Consider the following 27,512-nt stretch of genomic DNA (forward strand, 5'->3'; position numbering starts at 1 on the left):
TCAACTACTTTTTCTGACCTGCCTATTTTCTCCTTTCATATAGTGCTTACTTTTATACCTGTTTCCTCCAGCGACGTATAATTAGAGGTATATTCAGAGCAGTGAGTGTTAAAATCCAGCTGAGAGGAGATGTAATGTGCTAACTGTTTTTTCCCCAACAGGCTTTTGCAATATGTGTAATTACTCAGGATCACAGAAAAAGCCATTAGTGCCTTGAAATTAGGTCCCTGTCCTGACCTTGCTTTCACTTACCATGTGCTTACACAACCACACATATACCAAAATAAAAAAAAAAACTACTTTCAGTGCACCTGAGCTAATGTTACTTAGCTCTAGTACACTGGTTAATCTGTTAAAAGTGCAGCTACCAAGGTGAAGGTCAATTCTACCGATAGAATAAGTAAGAAAATGGCTAGCGGCTCGCTGGATCTGAAGAAAATAATATTTTGTCTCCTTTATCAAGAAGGGATGTAGGAGAAAGCAGATTCTATCTCCAGGATCTGTGCATCTCAGGTAATAACCTGCGCATAATGTTTTTCCTTTATAACAACTTAATCTGAGGTGCAAAGATGCACTGGAAATATACTGGAAAAACACCTGGCGGCGTATTTATGATATCATAATGAAAAGAACTGCACAAATGCCTTTTATTTATATTAACATACTTGCTAATCAACTTGTAAGGTGTCAGTTAGCATCACAGATCCATGACTTGATCATAAGCTTGGGTTTAAATGGATAGTGCAGGCTTGTTTAAGAAGTCAAAAGAAAGGCAACCTAACCTTAAACTTTCTAGATCTTTTCGAATAGTTCGAAACATTGGCAGAAAACGCATTAGTCATAGTAGAGTGGTGAGATTAAAGATCGAACAATGCCACAGTCGCAAAGCAACCATCACAAGACTGCAGTTTAAGTTTATTGGGTGGTCCATTTGCACTCGATAAGACAAGGCCTAGCAGGCAAGCCCCCCTGACAGGCAGCTTTGCCATAGCAAATTGCTCGCTATTGATTTAGGTAGAAAAGTCTAAATGCAGCTTTTTGATCAAGGTGCTCTGTGAATCGAATACCAGTTATTTAAAAAAAGAAAAAGACAGACATGCAGTCAAGTGGCAGTGGTAAAGCGATAAATCTGTGGTTCTATTGTTGTACTATGTAAAATCTAGCAAACCCCTCTTAGAAGTTGTGTGAGATATTTGAGATTAAAAGCATTAGTGTGGGATTTTTGGCCTTCATATTTGCAACATGCTGAATAAAGTGTTTCTTATTGAAATGCTTTAAGGAAAAGTCATTTATTTGTTGACTCATTCCATCAAGAACATAATGCCCTGTTTTAAAGAGCATGAAATATGTTGTAAAACCCTCTTCATCCCCAGATAACACAATGTACCAATAAGCAGAAAGAAGCGTCACAACTGTTGTGGGCGTAGGCAAATTAGCCCTGTTGGTGAGTGACCGACTGCACCTGAGAAAAATACATTTTAGAGGCTGAGCTAGGAAATGAACATAGCTGAATCTTCTTCTTCTTCTACTTATTTTTTCGGATTATCTAATTAGGGTTCGCCACAGCATATCATGGCTCCATCCTCAACATTCTCCTACTGATATACCCCATGTCCCTCCTCTGCACATGTCCACACCACCTCAATTGGGCGTCGCTCATTTTGTCCCCAAAACCTCCTACATGCTTTTTCCCTCTAATAAACTTGTTTCTAATCCTGTCCATCGTCGTCACTCACAATGAAAATCTTAACATCTTCAGCTCTGCTACCTCCAGCTCCATCTCCTGTCTTTTACTTAATGCCACTGTCTCTAAACCATACAACATCGCAGGTCTCACCACAGTCCTGTAAACTTTCCATTTCACTCTCACATTCCTCTCCTTTAGGCCATACCTACCCATCACCTCCTCATCACCTCTGTTTCCTTCAACTACATGCCCATTAAAGTCTGCCCAAATCACCAATCTTTTATTCCTAGGTACACCTTCTACCACTTCATCTAACTCACGCCAAAATATTTCCTTCTCCTCCATTTCATAACCCACTTTTGGAGCATAAGCACTGATGACATTTATCATCACCCCTTCAACTTCCAGCTTCAAGGTCATCACCCTATCAGAAACATTCTTCACCTCCACTACACTCTTACTGTACTCTTCCTTCAGAATCACCCCTACACCATTTCTCTTTCCATCCACACCATAATAGAACAGTTTAAAGCCACCTCCAATGTTCCTGGCCTTACTCCCTTTCCACTTGGTCTCCTGAACACACAAAATATCTACCTTTATCCTCTCCATCATATTAGCTACCTGTCTCTCTTTACCAGTTATAGTACCAACATTTAAAGTGCCCACCCTAACCTCCACTCTCCTACACTTCTCCCTATTGTTTAATTAAGATTACTAAATTGCCATTTCTATTTTTCCCACCATGGGTCTTATTCGTAAAATACTGGTTCTATAGTGGTTCTTATATTAGTAAAATATCATTTTATTCGGTTACTAGTGCCCAATATTCTTATTCAGTGTTTCCACCATGGATTTTATTGCTTCCCATTACTATCATTAAGGCATTTTCCATATCCATGACTTCTTGAACTTCACTCATAAAATTACTAAATTGACAAAACATGTTTAGTGTTTTCTTTATTAAAAAAAAAAATTAAAAGGAGAAAGAAAGAAAGAGTTTGGCAGATGTATGGTGGTTTACATACTATTCAAATATGCAAATGCATATTCAATTCTATGCAAATCTTTCAAATAGTAGCCTTCTGTTGCTATCATCACATTGTACCTTATACAGTATTATTGTAATTTATATATATTGCACCTTTGCATTCCCATAATAAGTTAACTGTATATTTGTATATTTATATATTTATTTTAGATTTATTTATATACATTGATATTTACACTTCTGGTCATACGATAACTGCAATTGCCGCTCATCAATCTGGGATCAAAATATTCTCCAGATAAAAGTCCTACTGTCCAGCAGCTTAAGCTTGGTCAAAAATAGTTCATGTAACAGGATAACAATCCTGAATACACCAGCAAACTAACATCTGATTGGCTAACAAAAGTCAATGTTGGAACGGCTAAATTCATGTTCAGACCTCTACCTCATTGAGATGCTGTGCTCAGATATTGAAAATAGCTCTTTATAAATAAATGTCCTTCAACATTATTGCACTGAAACCATGTTGTAAAAATCCCAGTAATTATTGTCGCTAAAGGTTCTAAGGTGTATTTGTTTTTCTCAATCTAATTTCTGACAATTTTTTTTAGTGGAAAAAAAATGACCACATATAGAGATTTGTTGTTGCTGTTGTCACCTAAGGTCATTTGGTTATATGATTAAGTTGCTGAGGACCGCATAATCACTATTTTGTGTGGGTGTACTTCATTTTCCCCATGACTCAAAAACACACTTACCATGCATGTTTAGGTGCTGGTCAGAGTGTTTTCTTTTGCTCAAATAGCTGAATCAAGGCAAGCCTTTGAAAGGGATTTAGTGCCAGGCCAAGCTGTTCAAGGTATGAGCTTTCACACACTCCATAATGGCCAGTGGGCTTGTTTTTGCTCCAAAAAGCAAGACCTGTAAATTGCTTCCTCTTTGATCTCTGAAAAAGAATATCTCATGTTCTTGAAGATTACACACATAGACAAACACACACACACACACACACACACACACACACACACACCCTAAACCATCCTACATAAACACTTCATTGATACAAACATAGACAACATGCACTTTGTATTCTGATCTACAGAAGAGTTGCGTTGTGTTATTGATGGGAATTGCAAGAACGCTGTGCTAAAAGTAATACTTGAGCTAAAAGTAATTGTTCTCTTGCTGACCACTGTTAGACCACTTTAAATCACCACTATAGAGCCACTATAAAGCCCATTTCGAACCCTGAGCATCAAGCCTTTGCTAACAATAGCTTTTTCTTTACTTTCCATGCTCAGCCTTTCACTGTGAGAAAACCAAGGATATGGTGTAATTGTAAGCTGCAAAACCCTGGTAGGTTATGACATTACACCCCTTTGAGCAAAAAGTACAGGCTGCACATCAGCAGTTTCTGCACTGAACATAATGAAATGTCATCTGTCACTGGGTCCATACGTTTCAAATCAGCAAAAGCTACGAATGACTTTCAAAATCATATATTTTAAGTCTCTGAGTAGAAGAAAGCAAGTAAGTGGTATTCATGTCTTTTTTTGAATTCTTTTTTAAGACCGTCTCCTCTTCTATTGTATTCTTTTACATATTCAAGTCTGAAATCTAAGCGAGAGATTGTAATTATGAGAAAAATGTATGCAGCAGTATGATGTTAGTTTGTATTATACACCTGCAGATTTTCTTTTGAAAAACACAGAAGCTCACCAAGCTCATCTCGGGTCACCTGTGAACCATGTGTATTGGTTTTGATCTATTAGACCCCCTCAGATAATAAATCCGAACCTCGGTTCTGTCAGACGTTTCATCCTCGTGTAATACGTTGAGAAATTAACCACGTCCTTTGCAACACACACATAGCCAAGATATTTTTGTACAGTTTAAAGCCACCATATAATTGTAATTACAAATATGACAAAAGGTTATTATATTTAGCAGATGTCTTTATAACTTAATTTCTTGTTATGCACATAATGACTGGTGAATAGTCACCGCACACAGCGCCGATTAGCAGATAAAAGACTTCGATTCGATTTCTTAGATTTCAGACTTGAATATGAAAATGAATACAATAGAAGAGATAAAAAAACATGAATACCACTTACTTTTTTCTTTTTTTTTTTATTCTTCATGTAATTTATTATCTATTCTGTATGACACCTGGGAGGAAATACAGAGAAAAATATTTGAATGAAAATACAATGATTGCATTAGTCACTACCCAGCAATCATTTTACAGTATACTGTCAGACTCCTTCACTCTTTTCTTCCCATTTCTGTATTCACTAATGCTCTCTCTCTCTCTCTCTCTCTCTCTCTCTCTCTCTCTCTCTCTCTCTCTCTCTCATTCATCATGTATCTGTGTTAGCTATGAACGTTCTAACTGATATTTTTGAATTAAAAAAATACTATTACAGGATCTGAACCATGTTTCCCCAAATGTCTGCATTTTGTTTTTAATACAATGTGGTCAAAGTGATATTTACTTTTCTTACAATATAATGATTATTGTGGTATAATGTAGTACTGTAGTGTCCCTAAAACATACGCCTTTGCAAAATGTCAGAGGGCATATTATCAATTATAAACCAGTTGTAGAGTTCTGTAAAAGAATCGAGTCAAAATATGAAACAAATCATATCATACAGAGTTGTCAGATTGCACTATAGCCGCTGTTGACTGAGATCATTTTAAAGAAATTGTGTCTCCTGGCCTCCTTGCCATTTTACACACCACTTTCTATTAAAATACGTTTCCTTCATTCAAACTTTCTGCAACTTTTATTAATAATTAGATTCTGACAGTGACACATTTACAGAAGGGAATAAAAACTGATGCATTAAAGGAAAAAAAAGTACAGTGGGCCAATGGAGAAGAACAAAAATCTCAGGGGGCAGATTTAATAAAACTCGATTTCATTTTGAAAAAAGCTGAAACATTGCACGTGACAAGTATGGCATCTTCATCTTGCAGTCTGGGTCATTTTATTTTGTTAGCCTGATGTAAACCAATAGGATTTGTGCATGCTTTGGAGATTAAACACATTCCTCTGAGCAATACTTTAGAGATATACTGATTTGTGCAACTTAAATTTATTTAACAATAAATGTCTTAGAAGCCATTCATATATCCTTTCTTCAACCTTACAAATACTTGTGCCTTTTTGATAAATGCTGACCTGCCAGCACAAAGGTTGGCTATTCACTTAGCATTCCTTATAATTAAAAGGTCAGGTGGATGGCATTTGCAGGTACACATTCTGCATTAGTTCTTGCCATTAGCCTGAATGGGCTTGTGTGCGTTGATTCTCTGCATGAAACCTTCCTGCCAATATGATGACAATTGCAACAAAGTGCAGAGATTTGCATTTGGTGGGTTTAAACTTTTCATCTGGTTCTGAGCCTAAATATAATAAGCTTAGAAAAAAGAAAACAACACAAAGCACCATAAATGTGATGGCTCTGTTAATGAATGATTCATTCCTCTTGTACTTTTGGACAATGATTAGCACTAATCATCTAATTCTGCAGCATTCATGAGTCAAGATATATCAAATAGAAAAAGTAAGAGACATGGTGAAATACAAAACATGATTAAAAATGTTTGGAAAGTTCACATTATATATATATCATTATTAACATTTCCAAAAAGGAAACAATAATAGTATATTCTACTGCTTGGATAGAATTAGAGATATCATCATCATTTAACAAAACTTTTAAGTATAGAAAATGCATCTAAACATGAACACCTATATAAGATCTTAAAGAAAACGTAGAAAAAATTTATTGTAAAAAAATTTTTTATTGGAGATTTATTGGAGATATCTTTTTTTTGTGCAAAGCAGCGATGAGGAAAATATTCCTGCGGAGAATGATGACGTCAATGAAGATGATATGATTGTGAATTGTGGAAAAATCTGCACCTATTTTACACCAGCGTTTTCTCTTTACGGTTAGATGTTCGATTTTATAAGAGGAATGCTTGGAAAAATGTTGAATAGAAAAAAATAATCATTTTGTTATTCTTGTATACAAAAAAAAAAAAATCATTATTTGTAAGTTGCTACATATTTGTATATGTTGTAGCAAGTGCCTGATTTGTTTTGATTAGGGAAATGCTATGAACAAAATAGTAATATGGTAATGATATTTCCAGTCTACAAGATTAACAAAACAAGATTACAAGATTAACAAAATTATTATATTATTATTACATTTTTATAAGAGATCAAACACAGTTGCATTTCTCCTCATATATAGTACTGTTCTGAGATAGGGACAAAATCATAACTGCTAAAAAAAAAAAAAAAAAGTAACAATAAAAACTATTACAGAAATTTTAATGATTTCCAAAAACATAGTGTGTTGATGTACATCGTTAAATCGTTATCATCAACCCAAATCATAAAACACTTGTTTTAATGCTTAATGATGTCCTAATTGTGTCTACTGATGTTCAATAGATAACAACATGACCTACAAGGTGATCTATTAGTCTTTAATTGGTATCATTTATACACAATATGGACGACAGGTTCACACATTACAGTTTACATTATAATCAATACAATTCCTATTATAACTTTGATTCCTATTCAAGGACAAATCTATCTTGGAAGGAAATGTTTGATTTTATGTTATAGTACAAATGCTGCAATAAAACTTTTTTTTTTTTTTTTTTTAATACTAAGGATGGATTTTATTATGATTGCTTCTGATAAAAACTGTGTTGAGAAATCGTGTAGGTATTGACTCCAGTCTGCATGCATGGTGACCTTGAAGTGAAGATCAATGACATTAATTTACCATGTCTGACTGGGGTAAAGAATTTCACTCTGCTAGTGTGCTTTTATTGGTGTCTATATAATTAGGTGTCAGATTGATCGTGATTAGATTCGTAGTTGGAAAATTGTGTCTAATGATTTCTAATGTTTAATTTCCATTAAATTAATGCTGCTGCAATAAGCAATATTCAGTGATAGTATTGGTGGCTCATTAGAAAATCTGTTTGAAAGTGAAGGAAAATCTAATCTAGTATAGGTTTTTCCTCCTATAAAGAGATAGCAACAAGTCAGTGTGTCCCAGTACAGCAAAACAACAAAAAAAAGATTTTATCAGGAAAATAATTAATATTAATACCAAGCTGGCTGTGGTAGTTCTGATGAAAGAGAGAGAAAGACAGAGAGAGTTGAATCTCATCTGTTTAGTTTTCATGTCCTTGATGAAATAACGCTGCTTCTACACAATACAATATGAGCATTACCAATGGCTAAATTCAAAGCCCATTGATAGTAGAGATATATAGAACTATATACAGTAAACCTTTGTGAGCCTGTAAATGCCTTCATATTATAGAGACGGCACAACATGACCGAAAGCAGAGTTGCCAGCAATGTTTGATATGCGAGAAATCCACGTAGGTTCATACCATGCGTGAAATCTTTAGTTACCAGAGTCACAGGTTACATAAATAATGATGCTGAATTCATCAGTGTGTCGGGACTGTCACTGTGGCTACTGAAATCTTTAAGATATCATCGCTACCATATTCTGCTACCCAGCTGCCCTATATCACTATCAGGGAATCAGTGTGAGAACAAAAAAAAAATCAATGTCCCTGCAAAGTCTATGAATCGATTTGTCTTTAGAGCAGCAGAAAGTTAAATCTCTCATTCCCCCCTGACTTTAATATTACACTAAAACCTTCAAAGTGATCTCAAATAAAAACAAAACGAGATTAAAAGTCATTCCACAGAATCAGAAGCTGATTATGGAATAATCGGGTTAGTTTCGAAAAGTGGAAAAGTGGAACGAGAGCAGAACTGTGTGGGAATTATGTGGATTACATTTAGTCTTTGGTAATTTCTCAAACTTTTGTGTTTTTGCAGATTTTCATCTCTTTGAAGTACTTTAGAATATCTCATCACCGTGCTCAAATTCCAACTACAAACATCTGCTTTGAAAAAATAAGAAAAGAAAAGAAAAATTATTTGCAAACTGGAAATAAATGACTTTTATCTCTGTTTATCCAATTTATATAGTAATATTGGTGTGTTGCAGTTCTAAATAAAGACAACAATTTTGTATAAGGATGATTCTGATTTTGGTAGCTTCCTGGTAATCCTAGGACTAGACTTGTCATTTTTTCTATTCCTTAGAGGTTTTTTGAGAATTGCTCTTGTCTGTTTTCCACCCTAAGACCTATTCCCATTGGAAAGCCTTTTTCGGAAGCATGTTCCCAATGGCATAACCCTGTGGTTCACCAAAGTGCACAAGCATTCACTTTCGTCATGTCAAGATCTTAATTCATGACGTGGTTTGCTAAACCAGAGAGCAAATAATTTAGTGTAATAATATAACATTAATATGTTTAGCAAGAAAGACACTAAGACACCATTACATCTAAAACCTTTTTCCTTATAGAGCATATTGATTCTCTTATTCTTCCTCTCCCCGAATCGACCGCCTGTCATCATGGAATCAGACTTAATTCATGGCTAAAAGCTTGGGGCCTGTTGATGTTTGACTTGTCTGAGCCGGTGCATGACATACGAGTACAAATCTCACGTCAGTTCCACCCCAAAACCCTTCACACAACACCAGTTGTGAATTATTATAACAAAATTGTCGGGGTGACTCACCATGCATTATTTTATACTGTATTTTAGTGTCCTCTGACATTTTTCTCCAAGTGAAACTTGGACTTTTTATACGGTTCAGGATCGTCTGCTCATTCGGGACCAATTATGCATTCCAAGTAAAGCACTGGCAAATTTAAAAACCAAGCACGTTCGTAAAAATGTAATATTGAAACGAGATGAATAAAAAAACAGAGCAGAGAAGAACTCGTTAATGAACAAACGAGCACATGCAACTAAAGGGCAGAACCCATTTCAAGTTTCCACCCTACCAAACGAAACCCAACCCATATAATCATTAAAGGTCTAGCGGTGCCTCTTATAAGAACGCAGTCTATTTAAATTATATCCACTTTGTTACATTTAACTTTAATTGACCACATAGCTGTTTCTAACAGGCAGGTTTTTCCAGGAAAAGCTGTAAGCAAAATCCTCATTCATACTGCTTCACTACGGAAAGTTACAATACCAGTAGACTGTGTACAAATCTACTGTTACAAAAACAAGATACACAGCAGGGGTCACCAACCTTTTTGAAACTGAGAGCTACTTCTTGGGTACCGATTTATGTGAAGGGCTACCAGTTTGATACACACTTCTGAAATAACAAATTTGCTCAATTTACCTCCAATTATATGTTATTATTCCTCTATGTGAAGACCTCACATGTTAGTGATTCCTCACAATAATTATCAACACTGATTTAACAAGGTAGGAAACAGATTAATATCAATATGCAAAACTTTCTATATAAATTTCTATAAATCTCTGCAAGTATTTACATTTTCAAATGATCACTTCTACATTTCACTAGCCACTGACAATTTTTAACAATTCATCCACTACATTGCATCATGTTTGTAGAGACTATCAATTACATAACGTACAAAAATCAACTTGGAGACCAGCTAGCTCTAATCTAATATGAAACATTTTCAAATTCACACCAATGCAAGTGTGATTTATGATATAGACATATACACAGCTATGATGTATAGTTATTCAGCTAACAAAATTCAAATTTCACTTCCCAATCAAATAATTTAGCAGTAGTCATCATGGTCCAAGTGTACAAACTCAGTTTTATTCATCATAAGAATTAGCTAGGTTAGCTAGATATTAGCTAAATATTTCTATGCAGAGCTAGGCAAACATATTTATTACAACATTAAGATCTAGAATTTTTGGTTTATTCATCACAGTGTAATATTATAACTTTACATTAGACATGTAATTAAATGGGAATACATTAGTTGGGATAAACAAATAATTTGTTCTAAAAACATACAAATTTAAATACTGATACAAATAGAAGGCTCAAGTAGCTGGACATAAATATGTAAAAAAGTAATCTTTCATCATAGCTCTATAACCAGACTTTAACAGAATATTTTTTCACAGACTATTTACTCAAATAGCTAACTGGAATACTCCAACCAAATAAATGAACAAACAACATAGCCTGGACATTTATTGTGCATGTTCTTCAAGTGGCCCATTTGGACTAGCAGGAGCACTGTGTCTCAACTTTGAAGTGGATTCTGGTAATGAGTCTAGTGAACTTTACGGACATTTATGACATTATATTTATTTATTATGATCAAACTCTTGATGTCACCCAAATGAGGATGGGTTCCCTTTTGAGTCTGGTTCCTCTCAAGGTTTCTTCCTCATAACATCTAAGGGAGTTTTTCCTTGCCACAGTCACCATGGCTGCTCATCAGGGATAAATACACACCATTCACCTTAACTGTTGATTTCTGTAAAGCTGCTTTGAGACAATGTCTGTTGTGCGCTAAAGAAATAAACTTGACTTGACTTGACTTGACATTTCTGATTTCTTTTAACAAACCTGAAAAATGGTAGAGCCGATAATATAGTATTAGGTGATTGTTTGTTGGCTTGTACATTATATCATAGAGAACAAGCCTTGTGTTACCAGAGTATTCAGATTCCATGGCACTCGGGCAGCTGTCAAAGAAGCAAACTAGTTTATTCATCTAAATAATTCAACCAAAATTCATGAATTATTCACAAGTGACTAAACGATAACACAACAACTTAATGCAAATACTTCATTCTGTATAAATTAAACATGAGCTTGCACCATAACAAACGTTCGGGAGAACCAGCACGTAGGCTCTTTTGTCCTGTGTCATTTTTCAGTAGTAAACACTGATTAACCTCGCTGAACCTGCGGATTCTCAGCCTACAGGCAAAGTTTTCTTTTTTTCTGACTGTTGAACGGCGAAGGAAAAAGAGATAAACTTTCTATTGAGCAGGCTCATTCTTACATAAGCCAGAAAGTTAACAATGCCATTGCATCCATCAAAATGCAAAGCTCAATTTATCAAAAAAGCGAAATCGTCTGCTTTGCATACTGAGCAGAAAAGTTCACGCTCGAGCTGCGACTAATTAAATGTTTTCCGAGGGCTTTTAATGTAATGATAAGAGACAACATTTCGAGTTTGGCGTAACCACAATGGGGTTGGTCTATTTAAATACCCTATGTGTGTATGAGGGGAATGTAAAACTGGTCAGTGGGCAATGAGAGTTTTCAGTCATCAAGCAGATTAACTAATCAGACAAACCTGTCAAACAGATTACTCTGTGGATGATACGTAGGATATTTTCCCTGGTTTAAAAGGGTTTTATTCTCTTTGGAGATGTTAAAGAATCGCTTTTTTTTCTTTTTTCTAGTCATCGATAAAATGTCTTTTTCACTGTACTTCACTTACAAAGATTTGCTGGTCTAAAGCAAATGTGGTTATATCCAGGGTTATTATGACAAACCAAACCAAAAGTTTTGGCTTAAATGTGATAAAAATTAGACTTGTTTCTTTCACATAAGCCTTGGTTGGGGAAAAAGTATTCATGGTGTGTTTACAACTGGGATAGCATTCAATCTTTTTTTATGAACATACAACTTTTTCCTATTAACATCTTAGCATTTCAGTTTGTTGATTGCTGACATTTTTTAGTTGGGTTTTTTTTTTAATAGATTTATCAAATATAAAAAATTTTGCTTATCTAGCATTCATGCTAATAGCTTTTTGACTTTTAGACATAATGTTAATACAGTTCTACTTTTTAAATTTTATACTTATCATTTACTTTAAAGGTAGATTTTTTTTTTTTACTTAGTCGGTATCACACTAGCACTTTTAACAATGGATATTGTCACAATGCAGATTTACACAAATAAATAGAATTAGAGTTTAAATCATGGTTTAAAAACAAAAATGTATCCCTACTGAGAAAATGTAGGGACTTAGGTAACAAAAAAAAAAAGATAAAAATTTAAAAACTCTGATACATAATGAGAAAGAACCCATAGAGGACAGAAACTAGTACCCATTTTCATCTAGGTGATAATGGGTAGTTCGATTTTATTTAAAATTCCTTCTATGACTAATATTTCATATATTCTGAATCAGCAAAAGGACACTCAAATGCAAAACTGTTGCAATTACTACAGTCCTAAAACTGTTTATAATAACTGCAGTCCAAATCCATCTTCACAGCTTTAAGTGCCACCATCCACCATAATAACCTTGAATCTTGTCCATGTTGATCTGTCCTCAGCAGTGGGCGAGTTGTTTCCAGTGGATGAAATCTCCATTGAAGAAGAAGAGCACAATGGATCAGAGAAGAAAGGTTCACATGTTTACAGGAGTTTATATGCAGGTGAAGCAAGAGAGAAAGAAAAAGAATAGTTTTTCACCTCTTCTTCCAATGAACTCTTGGGAAAATTGGATAATGCAACTTCCTTTTAGCGTGCAATTTTCCACATATTTCATAAGGGTTAATGTTTTAAAGTAGCAGGGTTGAGTGAATGACTAAAATGTACTTCTTCTGTCATAAGCTGTGATGGATGACTCATGGAAAAGGATGTTTTGCAATGGGATGTGAAATGGACTCACAAATGGAGGTGGGGGAGTATATAATTGATTATTTTATTAAGGATGCATGAATAAAATAATAATAATAATAATAATAATAATAATAATAATAATAATAATAATAATAATACATTAGCCTAAATATATAACTGCTCTACAGACTTTATTCTTGCCTGATTAGTTGTTATATAGATTAATTAATCTATTTATATTTGCATTTTATATTTCTGTGTATTATTTATTGCATGTTGCAGACTCCGCCCCCAGCCTCGCGCTCAAAGCGGGCAACCTGTAAGGGAGGTAGACGCGGGGACGCGCGCGCGCCTCTCAAACAGCGCGAGCGGCACCGAAGCCAAAGAAACCCGCAGCAGGGCGAGTCCTATACACTGCTTTACCTGGGTTTGCTTTCTAACAGGACATTTATATCGAAAGGAGCATCAGGTAAGCTCACTATAAACCCTCTATTTATGCATTATTTCATTAACTGGTAATGAGAACTAATTACAAGCCAGAATTCATTTAATTATGACTATTTTTTTTCTGATGGAACTACAATGATGATGTATAAATTATGGGGCATAGGGTTTTATTTTCTCATCATTTGTGAAACTATGTGCACATCACATCTCAGTCATTAGGTTTTTGTCAGTAATCTCCTTGACTGATTGGATTAACTCAATTACAGCTCTATTTTTTCAGGCGGATGGATCTATATGAATGTGTCATATGTCTAATTAACTTAAATTGAATGTTTTTTTTTTCCTAATGGTGGTCAAGATTTAATTTTACCGCCATTCCTTATCTTCAGGGATAAACCTCCAGGTAAACTTCCAGATTTCATTAAATAACTTTTCAGCTTGTCCACTGACTACTTTTAGTGTGTGGCAAATACCAACCAAATACCATCCAGAGCAACAGTCACTGTTCAATTTATTAGGAACATGTTGATGATTGATGACCTGATGATTCGTGCTGTCACATCATTTCTTCAGACAATCGTATGTCAGCAATGCAATGAAATGCAGCATTAAAAAGAAATCATGCAGGTCAAGTTCTCAACAAATTATATAATAAATATCATAATTATGGAAAAAGTGCCTTCTTTGTGAATTCATTTGTGACATCGATGATGGGACCACGTGGGCTGGTTTGATTATTTTGGAACGAGCCAATCAGGGAATTTTCTACACAACAGTCTTTAGAGTTTATACAGAATGGTGTGATAAACAAAAATAAATATTGCATTCATTTTCTGTCAGCCAAGAGGAGAAATCTGAGGATATCATGGGCACACAATTCAGAGAAATGAGAAAAACAATCACTGAACCTTTTTCTAGTCCTAAATGATCTCCAGGGTTTGGTGTGTTTTAGGTGAGATGCTTTTCTGCTCATGACAGGTTGTAAAGAGTGCCTAATTGAGTTACCACAGATGTATTGTCAGCTCAAACCAGTCCGAGTGCTCTCTTCTGAGCTCACTCAAGGTGTTTGAATTTGCAGACCCTCCATTCACAAGATAGATTTTGTTTTCTCAACATTTTGTGTAAACTCTAGAGAATATTGTTTGTCAAAATCCCAAGAGAAAAGCAGTGTATGAAATACTCCAACTAGCCCTGCTGGAACCAATATTGAATGCACATTTACAGTGACAGATCTCTTCAATGATCTTTGAAGTGCACAGAGAGAGAATGCTGAACCATGTGATCTTGGACATGCCAATGGATCATTCTGGAAGTTTTATAACATTCGTTGTTTAATGTAAGCTCAAGATTATTTCTATAGCACCTTTCACAACGGACATTGTCTCAAAGCAGCTTTACAGAACTTTAAGAACTTAGAATGAAAGGAAATGATGTGTGTTTATCCCTGATGAGCGCGAACCTGGGGCGACTGTGTCGAGGAAAATCTCCATTAGATGTTAGGAGGAAGAAACCTAGAGAGGAACCAGACTCAAAAGGGGAACCCATCCTCATTTGGGTGATATTAAGAGTGTAAATGGTGCAATGTCTTAAAATACTGAGAAAAAATGTATATTATTATGTAATATGAAATATATTACAGTCGGAAGGCACTGAGGTGCAGTAGATAGGATTTTTCCCATTTTTTGCTCCAGGCTCCTGGGTTTGATTATGTTTTCTGGGTCCTGCCAGTGTGTTTCACCATACACTTTCCAAAAACATGGCAGCAGGTGGACTGGCTGGTTTAAAATGTCCTTAGGTGTGAGCGAGTGTGTGTGTGTGTGTGTGTGTGTGTGTGTGTGTGTGTGTGTGTGTGTGTGTGTGTGTGTGTGTGCATTGTTCACTGTGATTGACTGGTGTCTCGCTAAGTGTTTTCAGGATAAGATCTAGATCTACTGCGTCCTTGCACAGGAAAAACTGAACACGTAATACAAACAAATACATGAATAAAATTTTTTTTTTTTTTTTTTTATCAGTTTCTCTTAATCAGGCTTCTCATGGAACAGGTGAGTTTTTATAGTCACTGAAGGACGTAAGCTAAAGGACAGACTATTATCTGTGAATTGTACGGCTCATCAAAACACACTCTCAAGAGTGAAGCCAATCCATATGCCTTAACATCTCTCATTAAATGAGACGTTTGAATGTTTTGAATCAGCGTTATGCTGGGAAAAATCTGATCTTATATGTGAAAATGCTTGCAATTCAGCATTGTCAAACAACCCCCTGCAAGCTTTTATTTTTATTTACTTTATTTCTACCTAATTTATGGCAGTGCTGACATTACAGCATCAAAACGCTTCAAGCTCATGATCGGATGTATAGTTGAAAAGAAAGATAGGCTGTTTGGTTTGGTCAATATCAACAGAGGCTTTTGGAAATATGAACATTGCCTATAGCATTTCCTCCTCCCCCCCTCTCTCTCACCATCTAATTTAGTTTATTGACTCCCCCTTGATGAGTCACTGGAGTTTCACTTGAGGTAATGGGGAAAGACATTGGCGAATAGAAACAAAGACAGAAAATGCAGCACCTGTAAGTGGACATTAAACATGATGAGGAAGTACCGGCTGATGGAGCATGCTGTAAAGAAGCCATCAGCTGGCAAATTGGAAAATCTGATTGCTTCAGTTGCTTTATTTAGTTGTATTATATGTATAATAATACAGCGTTTTACGACAATGTACAACCACGTTTTGATGCCATGGGAAATGAAAGCGATGGCAAAAAAAATCTATTTGTATATATAATTGACAAATACGTCATAGGCTTCAAACGTGTTCTTTGTGGTTATTTATTATTATGTAAAGATTCAATTATTTCGAATTATTTCAATTGTTGTGTACAGGCCAAGCAAAGCTTTTTTTGTTAGCAATGGCAGACATATTAAAAATAAATGCATTTATTCTACCCCGTCCATTACCACCCTGTCCAAAAATCCAAAGTCTTGAGTCACATTACTTCAGCATTTAAAAACCCTCGGTATAAATACTTTGCCGTACCCTCAAATCGATGCTAATCTATTTGCCGTTTCGTCTAAAGCTGAGACTGAGATGTTTTAAAAGACTGAACTCAAGGCCAACTCACCAGACTGAACATCTTCAAAATAATGTATCCAGTTTTTGCCCTTTTCAACCTATGTTTTGTGAAGAGGATGGAGAGGAATTTGTGTAATAAAAACATGCCTCCGGCCAAACCAGGTTAGATAAACACGATTTAAAAAAACATATCGCATCATACCGTTATGGCTAGTCAGACTACACAAAGTCGTAACAATTAATACCAAGGAAAATTAAAGCAATGACAAGAAAATTACATTTCAATTTGTATACATAATTGACAAAAATGCTATAGGCTTTAAATGTGTTCATTGTAGTTATTGAGTATTAGGTAAGGATTTGATTATTTCTAATCAACTGATAAATCTTGCCGTGTACAGGCCAAAGGTTGTTGTTGTTGTTTTTTTAAAGCAAGCAATGGCATATTCTGAATGAATTCATTCATTCTACCCTGTCCATTACTGCCCTGTCCAAAAATCTAAAGCCTTGAGTCACATTACTTCAGCATTTAAAAACTCACCACATTAAGCTTTATTTCTTGAATAAATGCTTATTTCAAACAGTGTAAAAGTAGCACTTGAACGAGAACACATAGTGGCCTTGTGGTATCAAGTCAGCTGTCTGGGTCAAGAGAACAACAGGAGGCACTTGAATGCTTGAAACAATTTTGAAACACATTATGCTGTGCTGCATTGGAAACATTTTCAACACAGTCACGAAGGACTGATATCCGTTTATGCCACAGCTGACATTCCATCATTTTTTTTTTATAGTGCATGTATTCATAAAGGCCAAAATGTACAAATTTATATCAATTCATTTTGAACTTTACTGACAGAATAACACAAACCTCATAAACTTGTCTAGGAAAAAAATTATTATTTCATTTTGTTGCTGCAGGCTTTTATCGGGAAATTAGTGAAAGAGCTGGGCAGTGAATGGCCAGGGGAAATTACTATGTTTGAGATCATAGCAAAAAATAAGCCTTTAAGAGAACCTGGTCTTGGGCACTGATCAGAGCAAAGTCTGATAACAGAGGACGCTCAGTGAAATTCTTCTGAGCAAATAATGACTAAAGGTCAGGCCTATTTTTTCCTGGTAAACAAAAATTACCACCGCCCACCCCACCTCAAGAATTTTAGGACAAAATCGTTTGATGTTTTTGAAGTTCCCTAGACGTATATACTTTGCCGTACCCTCAAATTGATGCCAATCTATTTGCCGTTTCGGCTAAAGCTGAGATTGAGATGTTTGAAAAGACTGAACTCAAGACCAACTCACCAGACTGAATATATTCAAAATAATGTATCCAGTTTTGCACTTTTCAATGCACATATGTTTTGTGCATGTGATGGAGAGGAATTGGGGTAATAGAAAAAAAATGCCTCTGGCCAGAGCAGGTTAGATGGACACGATTTAAAAACATATAGCATCATACTAGTCAGACAAAGAAAACCAGAAATACTAAGAAAAGATTGGTTGTAATGTTTTAAGAAAATGCTGACAAGGAATCAGCTAATCAAGTTATTCCACAGCGTTGCTGAATTGTTTTTTTCTGTCAGAAAGTGTTGAAATTTCTATAACGGCAGCAGCTCTACCAGTAGCTCTGTTTATACTGTATTACTATTGTTTATGTAGCATTTATAGACTTTATAGAATTCATAGACTTTATAGAATTTATAGTCTCCAGAGTCTCCAGTTTTTCACACAAACAAGTCTTATATTAACTGTAGTTTACTGTGGGTAAAAAAAGCACAATTTCATGAATGAATAAAAAAGCTCAGTTTTTAAATATATATATATATATATATATATATGTATATATATATATATATATATGTATATATATATATATATATATATATATATATATATATATATATATATATATATATATATATATACAGTACAGACCAAAAGTTTGGACACACCTTCTCATTCAAAGAGTTTTCTTTATTTTCATGACTATGAAAATTGTAGATTCACACCGAAGGCATCAAAACTATGAATTAACACATGTGGAATTATATATGGAATTATAAACATAACAAAAAAGTGTGAAACAACTGAAAAATGTCATATTCTAGGTTCTTCAAAGTAGCCACCTTTTGCTTTGATTACTGCTTTGCACACTCTTGGCATTCTCTTGATGAGCTTCAAGAGGTAGTCACCTGAAATGGTCTTCCAACAGTCTTGAAGGAGTTCCCCGAAAATGGTGAATAAGCACTTTTGTCTCCTGTCAGAAATTCTGATTAAGCAGATAATCATATCCAAATAAGAACTGCTAACTTTATGCAAAAAGTTACAAAAGCAAAAGCTTCCCCAGGCCATCACTAACCCCAATAAAACACAAATGACTATTTGTCACTATTGGGAAAAACACCTTCATTAACTTTCTTATGGTTTTCTCTAAAATATTAAGTAGTCACTTACTGGCAGTCATTTGCTCAGTTTGTAATGAAGTTGGAAAGAGCTGACCTTTTGCATTACAATTCAAACTACATGCAAATATACATCATTGTAATGTGCCGAACAGCTTCGACGTATGTTGATGTTCATTATGGTACTTGTTTTAAGTTTACTGCTGTGCATGCTACACATTTAAACAAGGCTAACAAGCATGAGCTCCTCTGACGTCTTTCCCTATCTTACCATCTGTTAGGAGCTTATGATTTGAATTGTGAGGGAAAAGATTAACACAACAGTGTAAGCTGCTGAATTTTAAAACCCTTCCGGTGCATCGAAAATGGCTATTTGCACACATTTCCTGTCATCTGTTCCAGACTGTAAAAAATGTAGCATTTTTGTAGCACAGACTGCATTAGCACTCGACACCACTCGCCCACTCAGGACACAGCCAACTGTTTCGCTAGTTCCTCTGAGGTTTCCAGAACCATCTGTGATTTATGAAACTGACATCCATGCTCTTGGGTTTTAATGTTTTTGGCTCAAATGTAGCTAAACAATTTCTGTTCTTTCCAACTCCAGGCCAGTGAACCTGCTTACCAGCACTGAAGCATGGAGGCCAGTGGCAGCAGTTGGCCAACTGAACCAATGGCCTCTTGCTTCATGGGCAACATCACCACAGAGAACTCGAGCATCAGTCGGATATACGAGGTGGCAGTGCAGTCAACAAATGCCTCAGCAAAGCGCAGTCCACAGTTCGTTGGGGTGGAGCTTCTCCAGTCTTTCAAACTCCTCATCATTCCTTGCTATACACTGGTAGTGCTGGTGGGAGTTTTTGGGAACTATTTACTGCTCTACGTCATTTGTCAGACCAGAAAGATGCACAATGTAACTAACTTCTTCATCGGGAACCTGGCATTCTCGGACATGCTGATGTGCGCCACCTGCGTGCCGTTCACTCTGGCGTATGCCTTTAACCCTCGAGGTTGGGTGTTTGGGAAGTTCATGTGCTATCTGGTGTTTCTCATCCAGCCGGTGACTGTGTACGTGTCTGTGTTCACATTAACGGCAATCGGTGTGGACAGGTATGTGGGAATTATTATTTAGACGCATGAGAGAAAATGGGAGAAATGTCACTGTTAATACGAAGTTGACGGTTTAGATAAATGTGTACACAGTTTATATATATATATATATATATATATATATATATATATATATATATATATATATACATACATACATACATACATACAGTACAGTTGTATGTGTACAAAAGTTTCAAGCAGGTGTGAAAAATGCTGTTAATAAAGAATTTAAGATAGTAAATTACGTTATTTTTTATAAATTAACAATTAACAGAATAGAAAATAAATAAAAGGGAAATATAAATCAAATTAATATTTGTTGTCAACACTTTTTGCCTGCAAAACAGCATCAGTTCTTCTAGGTATACTTGCACACAGTTTTCGAAGGTAGGTTGTTCCAAACATCTTTGAGAGCTAACCACAGATCTTTGTGTTGAGGTCTTTACAAATCCTCCTGTTTCTTCATGTAATCCTGGGCAGACTCGAAGATGTTGAGATCAGGGCACTGTGGGCACCAAAACTATTCCTTCCAGGACTTGTTGTACTTCTCTACACCGAAGATAGTTCTTCACGACATTATATATATTTGGGGTTGTTGTTCTGCTGCAGAAAAAATGTGGGGCCAATCAGACGCCTCCCTGATGGTATTGTATGATCGAAGTATTTGCCAGTATTTCTCAGCATTTAGGACACCATTAATCCTGACCAAATCGTCAACTCCATTTTGGCGAAATGCAGCCTTAAACTTGCTAGGAACCTCTGCCATGCTTCACTGTTGCTTGCAAACACTCATTCTTTTACTACTCTCCAGTCTTTTGGCAAATAACTTACCTCCTGCCAAATATTTCAGATCTTGACTCATCAGTCCCAAGTACGTATTTGTGCATTAATGAGTCTCTTAGCCTTGTTTCCATATAGAAGGTATGGCTTTTTGGCTGCATTACTTCCATGAAGACCACTTCTTGCCAGACTTTGTGGACAGTAGATGGGTTTACCTAGGTTTCTTTGCTGATATCCTTGCTGGACATCTTCTGATCTCGAAGGGATGTAAGCATGATGTGTCTTTCATCTGCTCCATTAAGTTGTGTCCTACATTCCTCGTTTCTTTGTGTTTCTTAAAAATAGCTTGAAAAGCACATCTTGAAACCCAGGTCTGCTTTGAAATCTTAGCCTAAAAGAGACCTTATTCTGTACCTTGTGTCTTGTTGCTTTGCTCAGTCTTGCCATGGTGTATGACCTGTGACATGAACCTGTCTTCCACAACCTCACCTTAATACCTGAGTTTGGTTGTTCCTTATTCAGTTTGAAGCCTCCTACACAGCTGTTTCTGTTTCTGTAAATAACTGTGTTTCAACCTACATATGAAATTGATGATCATTAGTACCCATAACTGGTTAATCTTATACCACTCTGAACATTCAATATCCAAGATCTTTTTGTATGTGTATTACATGTTAGTGTAAGAATTGAAAGCCAAAGAGTAGTCTTGCAAAAATATCGATCTAATTAAATAAAAGAAATTTCTGTTTGCTTACTTTGCATTTTATGAATTCATAAAAATAAACAATGAAAACACCTTTTGCACAACTCTATATATATACTGGTATTACTGCTAGTAAAAAACAAGCACACACTTTTATATGTGTACTTCTTCCGTCTCCGCTACACTACATAGACAAGAATAAGCAATTAATTCACTTCCGCATGAAAGCAAAAATTGTTAAAAAATATCTATTAAACTAAAACCTCTTTAGCCTCATTAAGCTGTCCATTAGATGGACAGAGTAAATTGGCTTCCATTAACTGGGCTGTGCATGAAAATTGTGCAAACTAAAAAAGATGTTATTTTGTCAATGACTTGCAATTTTTCGCATGACTTTTGAGAAAACTTTTTGTTATTGCCCTGTAGATACTATGCTACCGTGCACCCGCTGAAGAAACGCATCTCTGTCCTGGCCTGTGCTTATCTCCTCTCTGGCATCTGGATTCTTTCCTGTTGTCTGGTGGCTCCAGCTGTGGCCCACACTTACCACGTGGAGTTCCGAGATGAAGGCTTCACTATTTGCGAAGAGTTCTGGATGGGCCAGGAGCGTGAGCGGCTGGCTTATGCTTACAGCACGCTCTTCATCACCTACGTCCTCCCGCTCTCAGCCCTCTGCATCTCATACCTGCGCATATCTGTCAAGCTGCGCAACTGTGTGGTACCCGGACACCACACGCAAAGCCAGGCAGAGGCTCAGAGGGCACGGAAACGCAAAACCTTCCGCCTAGTGACATTGGTGGTGGCAGCGTTCGCAGTCTGCTGGCTGCCCATCAGTGTGTTTAACGTCCTCCGGGACATCGATATCGATTTGATTGACAAACGCTACTTTCTGCTCATCCAGCTGCTGTGCCACCTGTGCGCCATGAGCTCGTCTTGCTGCAACCCATTTCTGTATGCATGGTTACACGATCGCTTCCGAGCAGAACTGCGAAAGATGTTCACATGCCACAGGCGCATTGGCATTGGGATACCTGCCAACAACTGTACCGCTGCCAGTGTGGTGCTCTGACAAACAATAAAACCGATAAAAAAACCAATCCGAGGGAGTTAATGCCAAATCTGGACTGTTTGAAGAACAGGTAGAGGTTTGGGAGTGTTGAGACGCACCACATTTCCGTTGGTAGCATGGCCAGAGGTTTACACACAAACCCTTTTATTAATGCTTCGGCAAAACTTGCACGCCCACAATCACCCTCTCATAACGAATTCTACCTTATAAAACTGTGGAGCAGAACTTAAATTATATATATATTTGCAGACATTTTTTTCAGACGACATGAACACATAAAGAAGATCGCTGAATAGACTGTCTTCTAAGAAGTTTGATGTGAAAGATGATTCTGGATCTGACTTGACACTGTGGAATCTACCGAAGATATTAATAGTGTAACGATACACTCCGTTCACGATTGTTTGAATTTAATACTGAGCATTGTACATGATGCTGCAGTTACAATTCAATTTAATTTGTTTATGTTAGAAGATTCTGAACAAATGTTTACTAAAGAAAAGTAAAAAAAATTGAAGGAGAAATATAGTAAGGAAAAGTATGGAGAAACAATGGGACACAATGTGTATTTAAATTTTTTGCATAAAATTTAATTATACAAACAAACTTAAATACCACCAGGTTTAATAACACAAATACAGTAATCCCCCTGTTATCGTCATTTAAACCACGGTAAATGGACACCACCCCAAAAATGCTATTTTATGTATACAGTACTGTACTGTAATAACATTTTACTTCATTTTATAATTAATAATTATATTTTTATTATTTAAATACTTTTTATCAACATAGTGGAAGTGGGTGGAGAAGAGTGATAGCAGGAGTGATTTGTGATAGAAGCGTATCTGCGAGAATGAAAGGGAAAGTTTATAGGACTGTGGTGAGACCTGAGATGTTGTATGGTTTAGAGACAGTGGTATTGAGTAAAAGACAGGAGGTGGAGCTGGAGGTAGCAGAGCTGAAGATGTTGAGGTTTTCATTGGGAGTGACGACGATGGACAGGATTAGAAATAAGTTTATTAGAGGAACAGAGCATGTAGGAGGTTTTGGAGACAAGGTGAGGGAGGCGAGATTGAGATGGTTTGGACATGTGCAGAGGAGGCACATGGGGTATATCGGTAGAAGAATGCTGAGGATGGAGCCACCAGGAAGGAGGAAAAGAGGAAGACCAAGGAGGAGGATTATGGATGTGGTGAGGGAAGAAATGCAGGTAGTTGGTTTGAAAGAGGCAGATGTAGAGGACAGGGGGGTATAGAGACGGATGATCCGCTGTGGCGCCCCCTAATGGGAAAAGCCGAAAGAATTCCATTTGGGAGAGACGGGGAAAATCAGCCAAACGAATTAGTTATGTGGCAAATGCAATTCCGCGATAAACTGTGGGCGCGAGATTCGAACCGCGGTAAAACGGGGGATTACTGTAAAATTTACTAAAGGTTTACTATATCATAAAAAAATCATTAAACAAGTTTTTAAATTCTCCCCAAACTATATTGATTAAACAAAGTTTGGGACTTGGAGACGTGAAAATCCTCTTTTTCCAAGCCTTTAGATTGCAGCTTCATGGGCCTGGTGTTGTTTTATAGCTTTTGAAGCACTCTATGTAACGGGTTTTAATGTGGTTCTGTAACCATATAACCTATAATGCTTCAATCATCGTAATCCAGAGCAAGCGTTCCACATCGTTCAGATTTTGCCTCGTGTTAAACTCGTTACACTTCTAGTAGACATACTTTTTCTTGATCACTAAAATCTGCCAGTGGTCCAAAAAACATCAGGCACACCTGTTTGATAAAATTTCTTTTTTTGTTTGAGAGACTTGGAACTTAATTTTTGTTAAATCTTAAGGTTTAAAGATTTGTAGTAATTCATGCAGTTTTTCATAATATGAATGATTTTTATTATACTTATATGTATATATATATATATATATATATATATATATATATATATATATATATATATATATATATATATATATATATATATATATTTCAATAATGATTATTGAATGCTTGATCTGTCTAGATGTGGGAAATAGGACCTGTTCCCCTGTTCATTTTCATTCAAATCCTCACTTGTATGTCTTGACCTTATAATTCTAAGGCTCAAGTGGATTGCAAATGATAGATACTTCAAATATGGAGGTCATGACCTGTTTTCATGGAGATCACAAACAATAGGATTGTCTACTGAAAGTTCTACAGTGCGAAAAACAACTGCAAAAAAATCTTTTGGTTTAAATGCTGTAGGAATAGAACTTGAAGAAGAAGCGGCTCTATCAGTAAGATGGCAATCAGATACGTCTTGTCGTCTCGGTAGTTAATTCCAACATTAACGTGTGCTGTATAAATAGATGTGAAGTGCAACATTAATAAACAATGCGCAGATATATACTTTCTTTTATGTCTCTTGCTGCTTTGTCACAAAAATTCATGAAAGGGCATTGAAACGATTGTACGTACAAAACAACATTCTGAGAAAAAAATAAGCTACAACGTTTTCTGAAGGTTGTGCGGGAAAAAAAATATATTATTTTTCTCTCGGTCTGACATTAAAGGGAAACGAGAGGAGCGAAAATAGACTTTTTTTTCTCTCTTTTTTTCTCCACTGATTCAATCACTTTGCAAAGCAGCATCCATCTAGACTAATTAGCACATGTTCCTTTTCCTAGCCGAACTGAAGAAAGCGATGCGGATATATTAGCTCCCGCTTGTGAAATGAAAGTACAGTAAATAAACATTTATGTATTAAAGTGATAGAAGGGCAATGGTTAAAAAAAAAAACTCTTGGATTATGAGAAGCGATCTAATTTTGCTTGTTAGATGTCAGCATGGTTCCAAACACTCCCACGTCACACATCTAAGACCTGGCATTATCGCTGTCGTTACATATGGCATTTCTACTTGCGAGATTTCTACTTGTCCAGAAGTGCTTTCACTCTCCAATAGCTAGATCAAATGGCTCTCAAGTCCCAAAATCCACAGCATGCAACTAAATGGCCAGTCTGAAGGATCAACACGGTCGACGCACTATCATGCTGTCTGTGCATGTCAACAGATGCCTGACATGACCGCAAAACAAAAATAAGAGGCGAGAAAAGAAACTGAAAAGATATGTTGCCATGGTGACTCATTCAGTTGCTCTTCCCTGATTTATCTTTTTGTATCCCCTACTCAATCAGAGAGAGAAGCACTTTTTTTTTTGATGATGTGCTATAAGGGCAAATCAAAAGAAGCCAAACAAGTGAGGAAACTTGGGTAATAAGGCCAACAACTCAGCACGATGAGAACAATGTGCATTAAAACCGGTCCTTGTAGCAGACTTCTAGACTTTGCATGGTTATGGTCTTTTGCTGGACGCAGTTTAAAACCCTTTCAGGTATGTAAAGCAGCTTCTGTTACTTACACTAACTGTAAAATTGCCTTTTCACTGGTTTTATATTTATTTTCTGCATAAAATATGTCATCGCTGCTTTTTACTGGATTTCTTTGTGGAAAAAACGATATGCTGGCAGAGAAATGAAAAATGAAACTGATGCATTAGTGGCTAAATTGCTAAGAGGTTTGGTGGGTAAGGTTTAGAGAAAGCAATTGAAATATTATAAGTTCAAATCTCAAGAGTGCCAATGAGACTGCCACTGCTGATCCCCAGAGCAGGAACCTCAAACCTCAGCTGTTCATCTCTATATTTTCAATTATGTTTCATCCTCTATGTTTACTGATTTTAAAATTGTGTGGGTTTAATATGCCATTGCTTCAGTTTTCTTTATATGCGTTTAAACAGTCTCACAATTTGTGTTTTTGTCTTGATCCTCTTTGGCTGCTGAGGGAAATTTACTTTTCTAACATTGCCAGTGTTTCCTCAAGCGAGGTACTTAAGGAGTGCAGCACATACTTCTTTTATTCCTGTTTCTCTTCCCAAGTTGTGCTACGAGAAGCGATCAAGGCTCCAAACACTCCCACAGCACACATCTAAGACCTGGCATTATCACTGTGTCGCTACATATGGCATTTCTACTTGCGAGATTTCTACTTGTCCAGAAGTGCTTTCACTCTCCAATAGCTAGATCAAATGGCTCTCAAGTCCCAAAATCCACAGCATGCAACTAAATGGCCAGTCTGAAGGATCAACACGGTCGACGCACTATCATGCTGTCTGTGCATGTCAACAGATGCCTGACATGACCGCAAAACAAAAATAAGAGGCGAGAAAAGAAACTGAAAAGATATGTTGCCATGGTGACTCATTCAGTTGCTCTTCCCTGATTTATCTTTTTGTATCCCCTACTCAATCAGAGAGAGAAGCACTTTTTTTTTTTTTTTGATGATGTGCTATAAGGGCAAATCAAAAGAAGCCAAACAAGTGAGGGGAAACTTGGGTAATAAGGCCAACAACTCAGCACGATGAGAACAATGTGCATTAAAACCGGTCCTTGTAGCAGACTTCTAGACTTTGCATGGTTATGGTCTTTTGCTGGACGCAGTTTAAAACCCTTTCAGGTATGTAAAGCAGCTTCTGTTACTTACACTAACTGTAAAATTGCCTTTTTCACTGGTTTTATATTTATTTTCTGCATAAAATATGTCATCGCTGCTTTTTACTGGATTTCTTTGTGGAAAAAAAACGATATGCTGGCAGAGAAATGAAAAATGAAACTGATGCATTAGTGGCTAAATTGCTAAGAGGTTTGGTGGGTAAGGTTTAGAGAAAGCAATTG

At 36.3% G+C, this 27,512-nt stretch overlaps 1 protein-coding gene across 2 annotated transcripts; it reads left to right on the forward strand.

Annotated features, from left to right (window-relative positions):
- The first annotated feature begins 13,541 nt into the window (after positions 1-13,541).
- Positions 13,542-23,422, forward strand: prlhr2a (prolactin releasing hormone receptor 2a). Of its 2 annotated transcripts, none has more exons than XM_046871820.1 (3): positions 13,542-13,673; positions 19,735-20,237; positions 22,150-23,422. In XM_046871820.1, exons 2-3 carry the CDS (start codon positions 19,765-19,767, stop codon positions 22,790-22,792), a joined length of 1,116 nt encoding a protein of 371 aa, XP_046727776.1. In that variant the 5' UTR covers positions 13,542-13,673; positions 19,735-19,764; the 3' UTR covers positions 22,793-23,422. The 2 variants fall into 2 exon arrangements, with proteins under 2 accessions (XP_046727776.1, XP_046727777.1); XM_046871821.1 differs by lacking the exon at positions 13,542-13,673 and adding an exon at positions 14,036-14,054.
- The last annotated feature ends 4,090 nt before the right edge of the window (positions 23,423-27,512 follow it).

Source organism: Silurus meridionalis, chromosome 17 (assembly GCF_014805685.1).
Source record: "Silurus meridionalis isolate SWU-2019-XX chromosome 17, ASM1480568v1, whole genome shotgun sequence".
Lineage (NCBI taxonomy): Eukaryota > Metazoa > Chordata > Actinopteri > Siluriformes > Siluridae > Silurus > Silurus meridionalis.

Coding starts and splice junctions, on each gene's coding strand:
- prlhr2a (XM_046871820.1), top strand. CDS start 19,765: ATGGAGGCCAGTGGCAGCAGTTGGCCAACTGAACCAATGGCCTCTTGC. Junction 20,238..22,149: donor ACGGCAATCGGTGTGGACAG/GTATGTGGGAAT, acceptor ATTGCCCTGTAG/ATACTATGCTACCGTGCACC.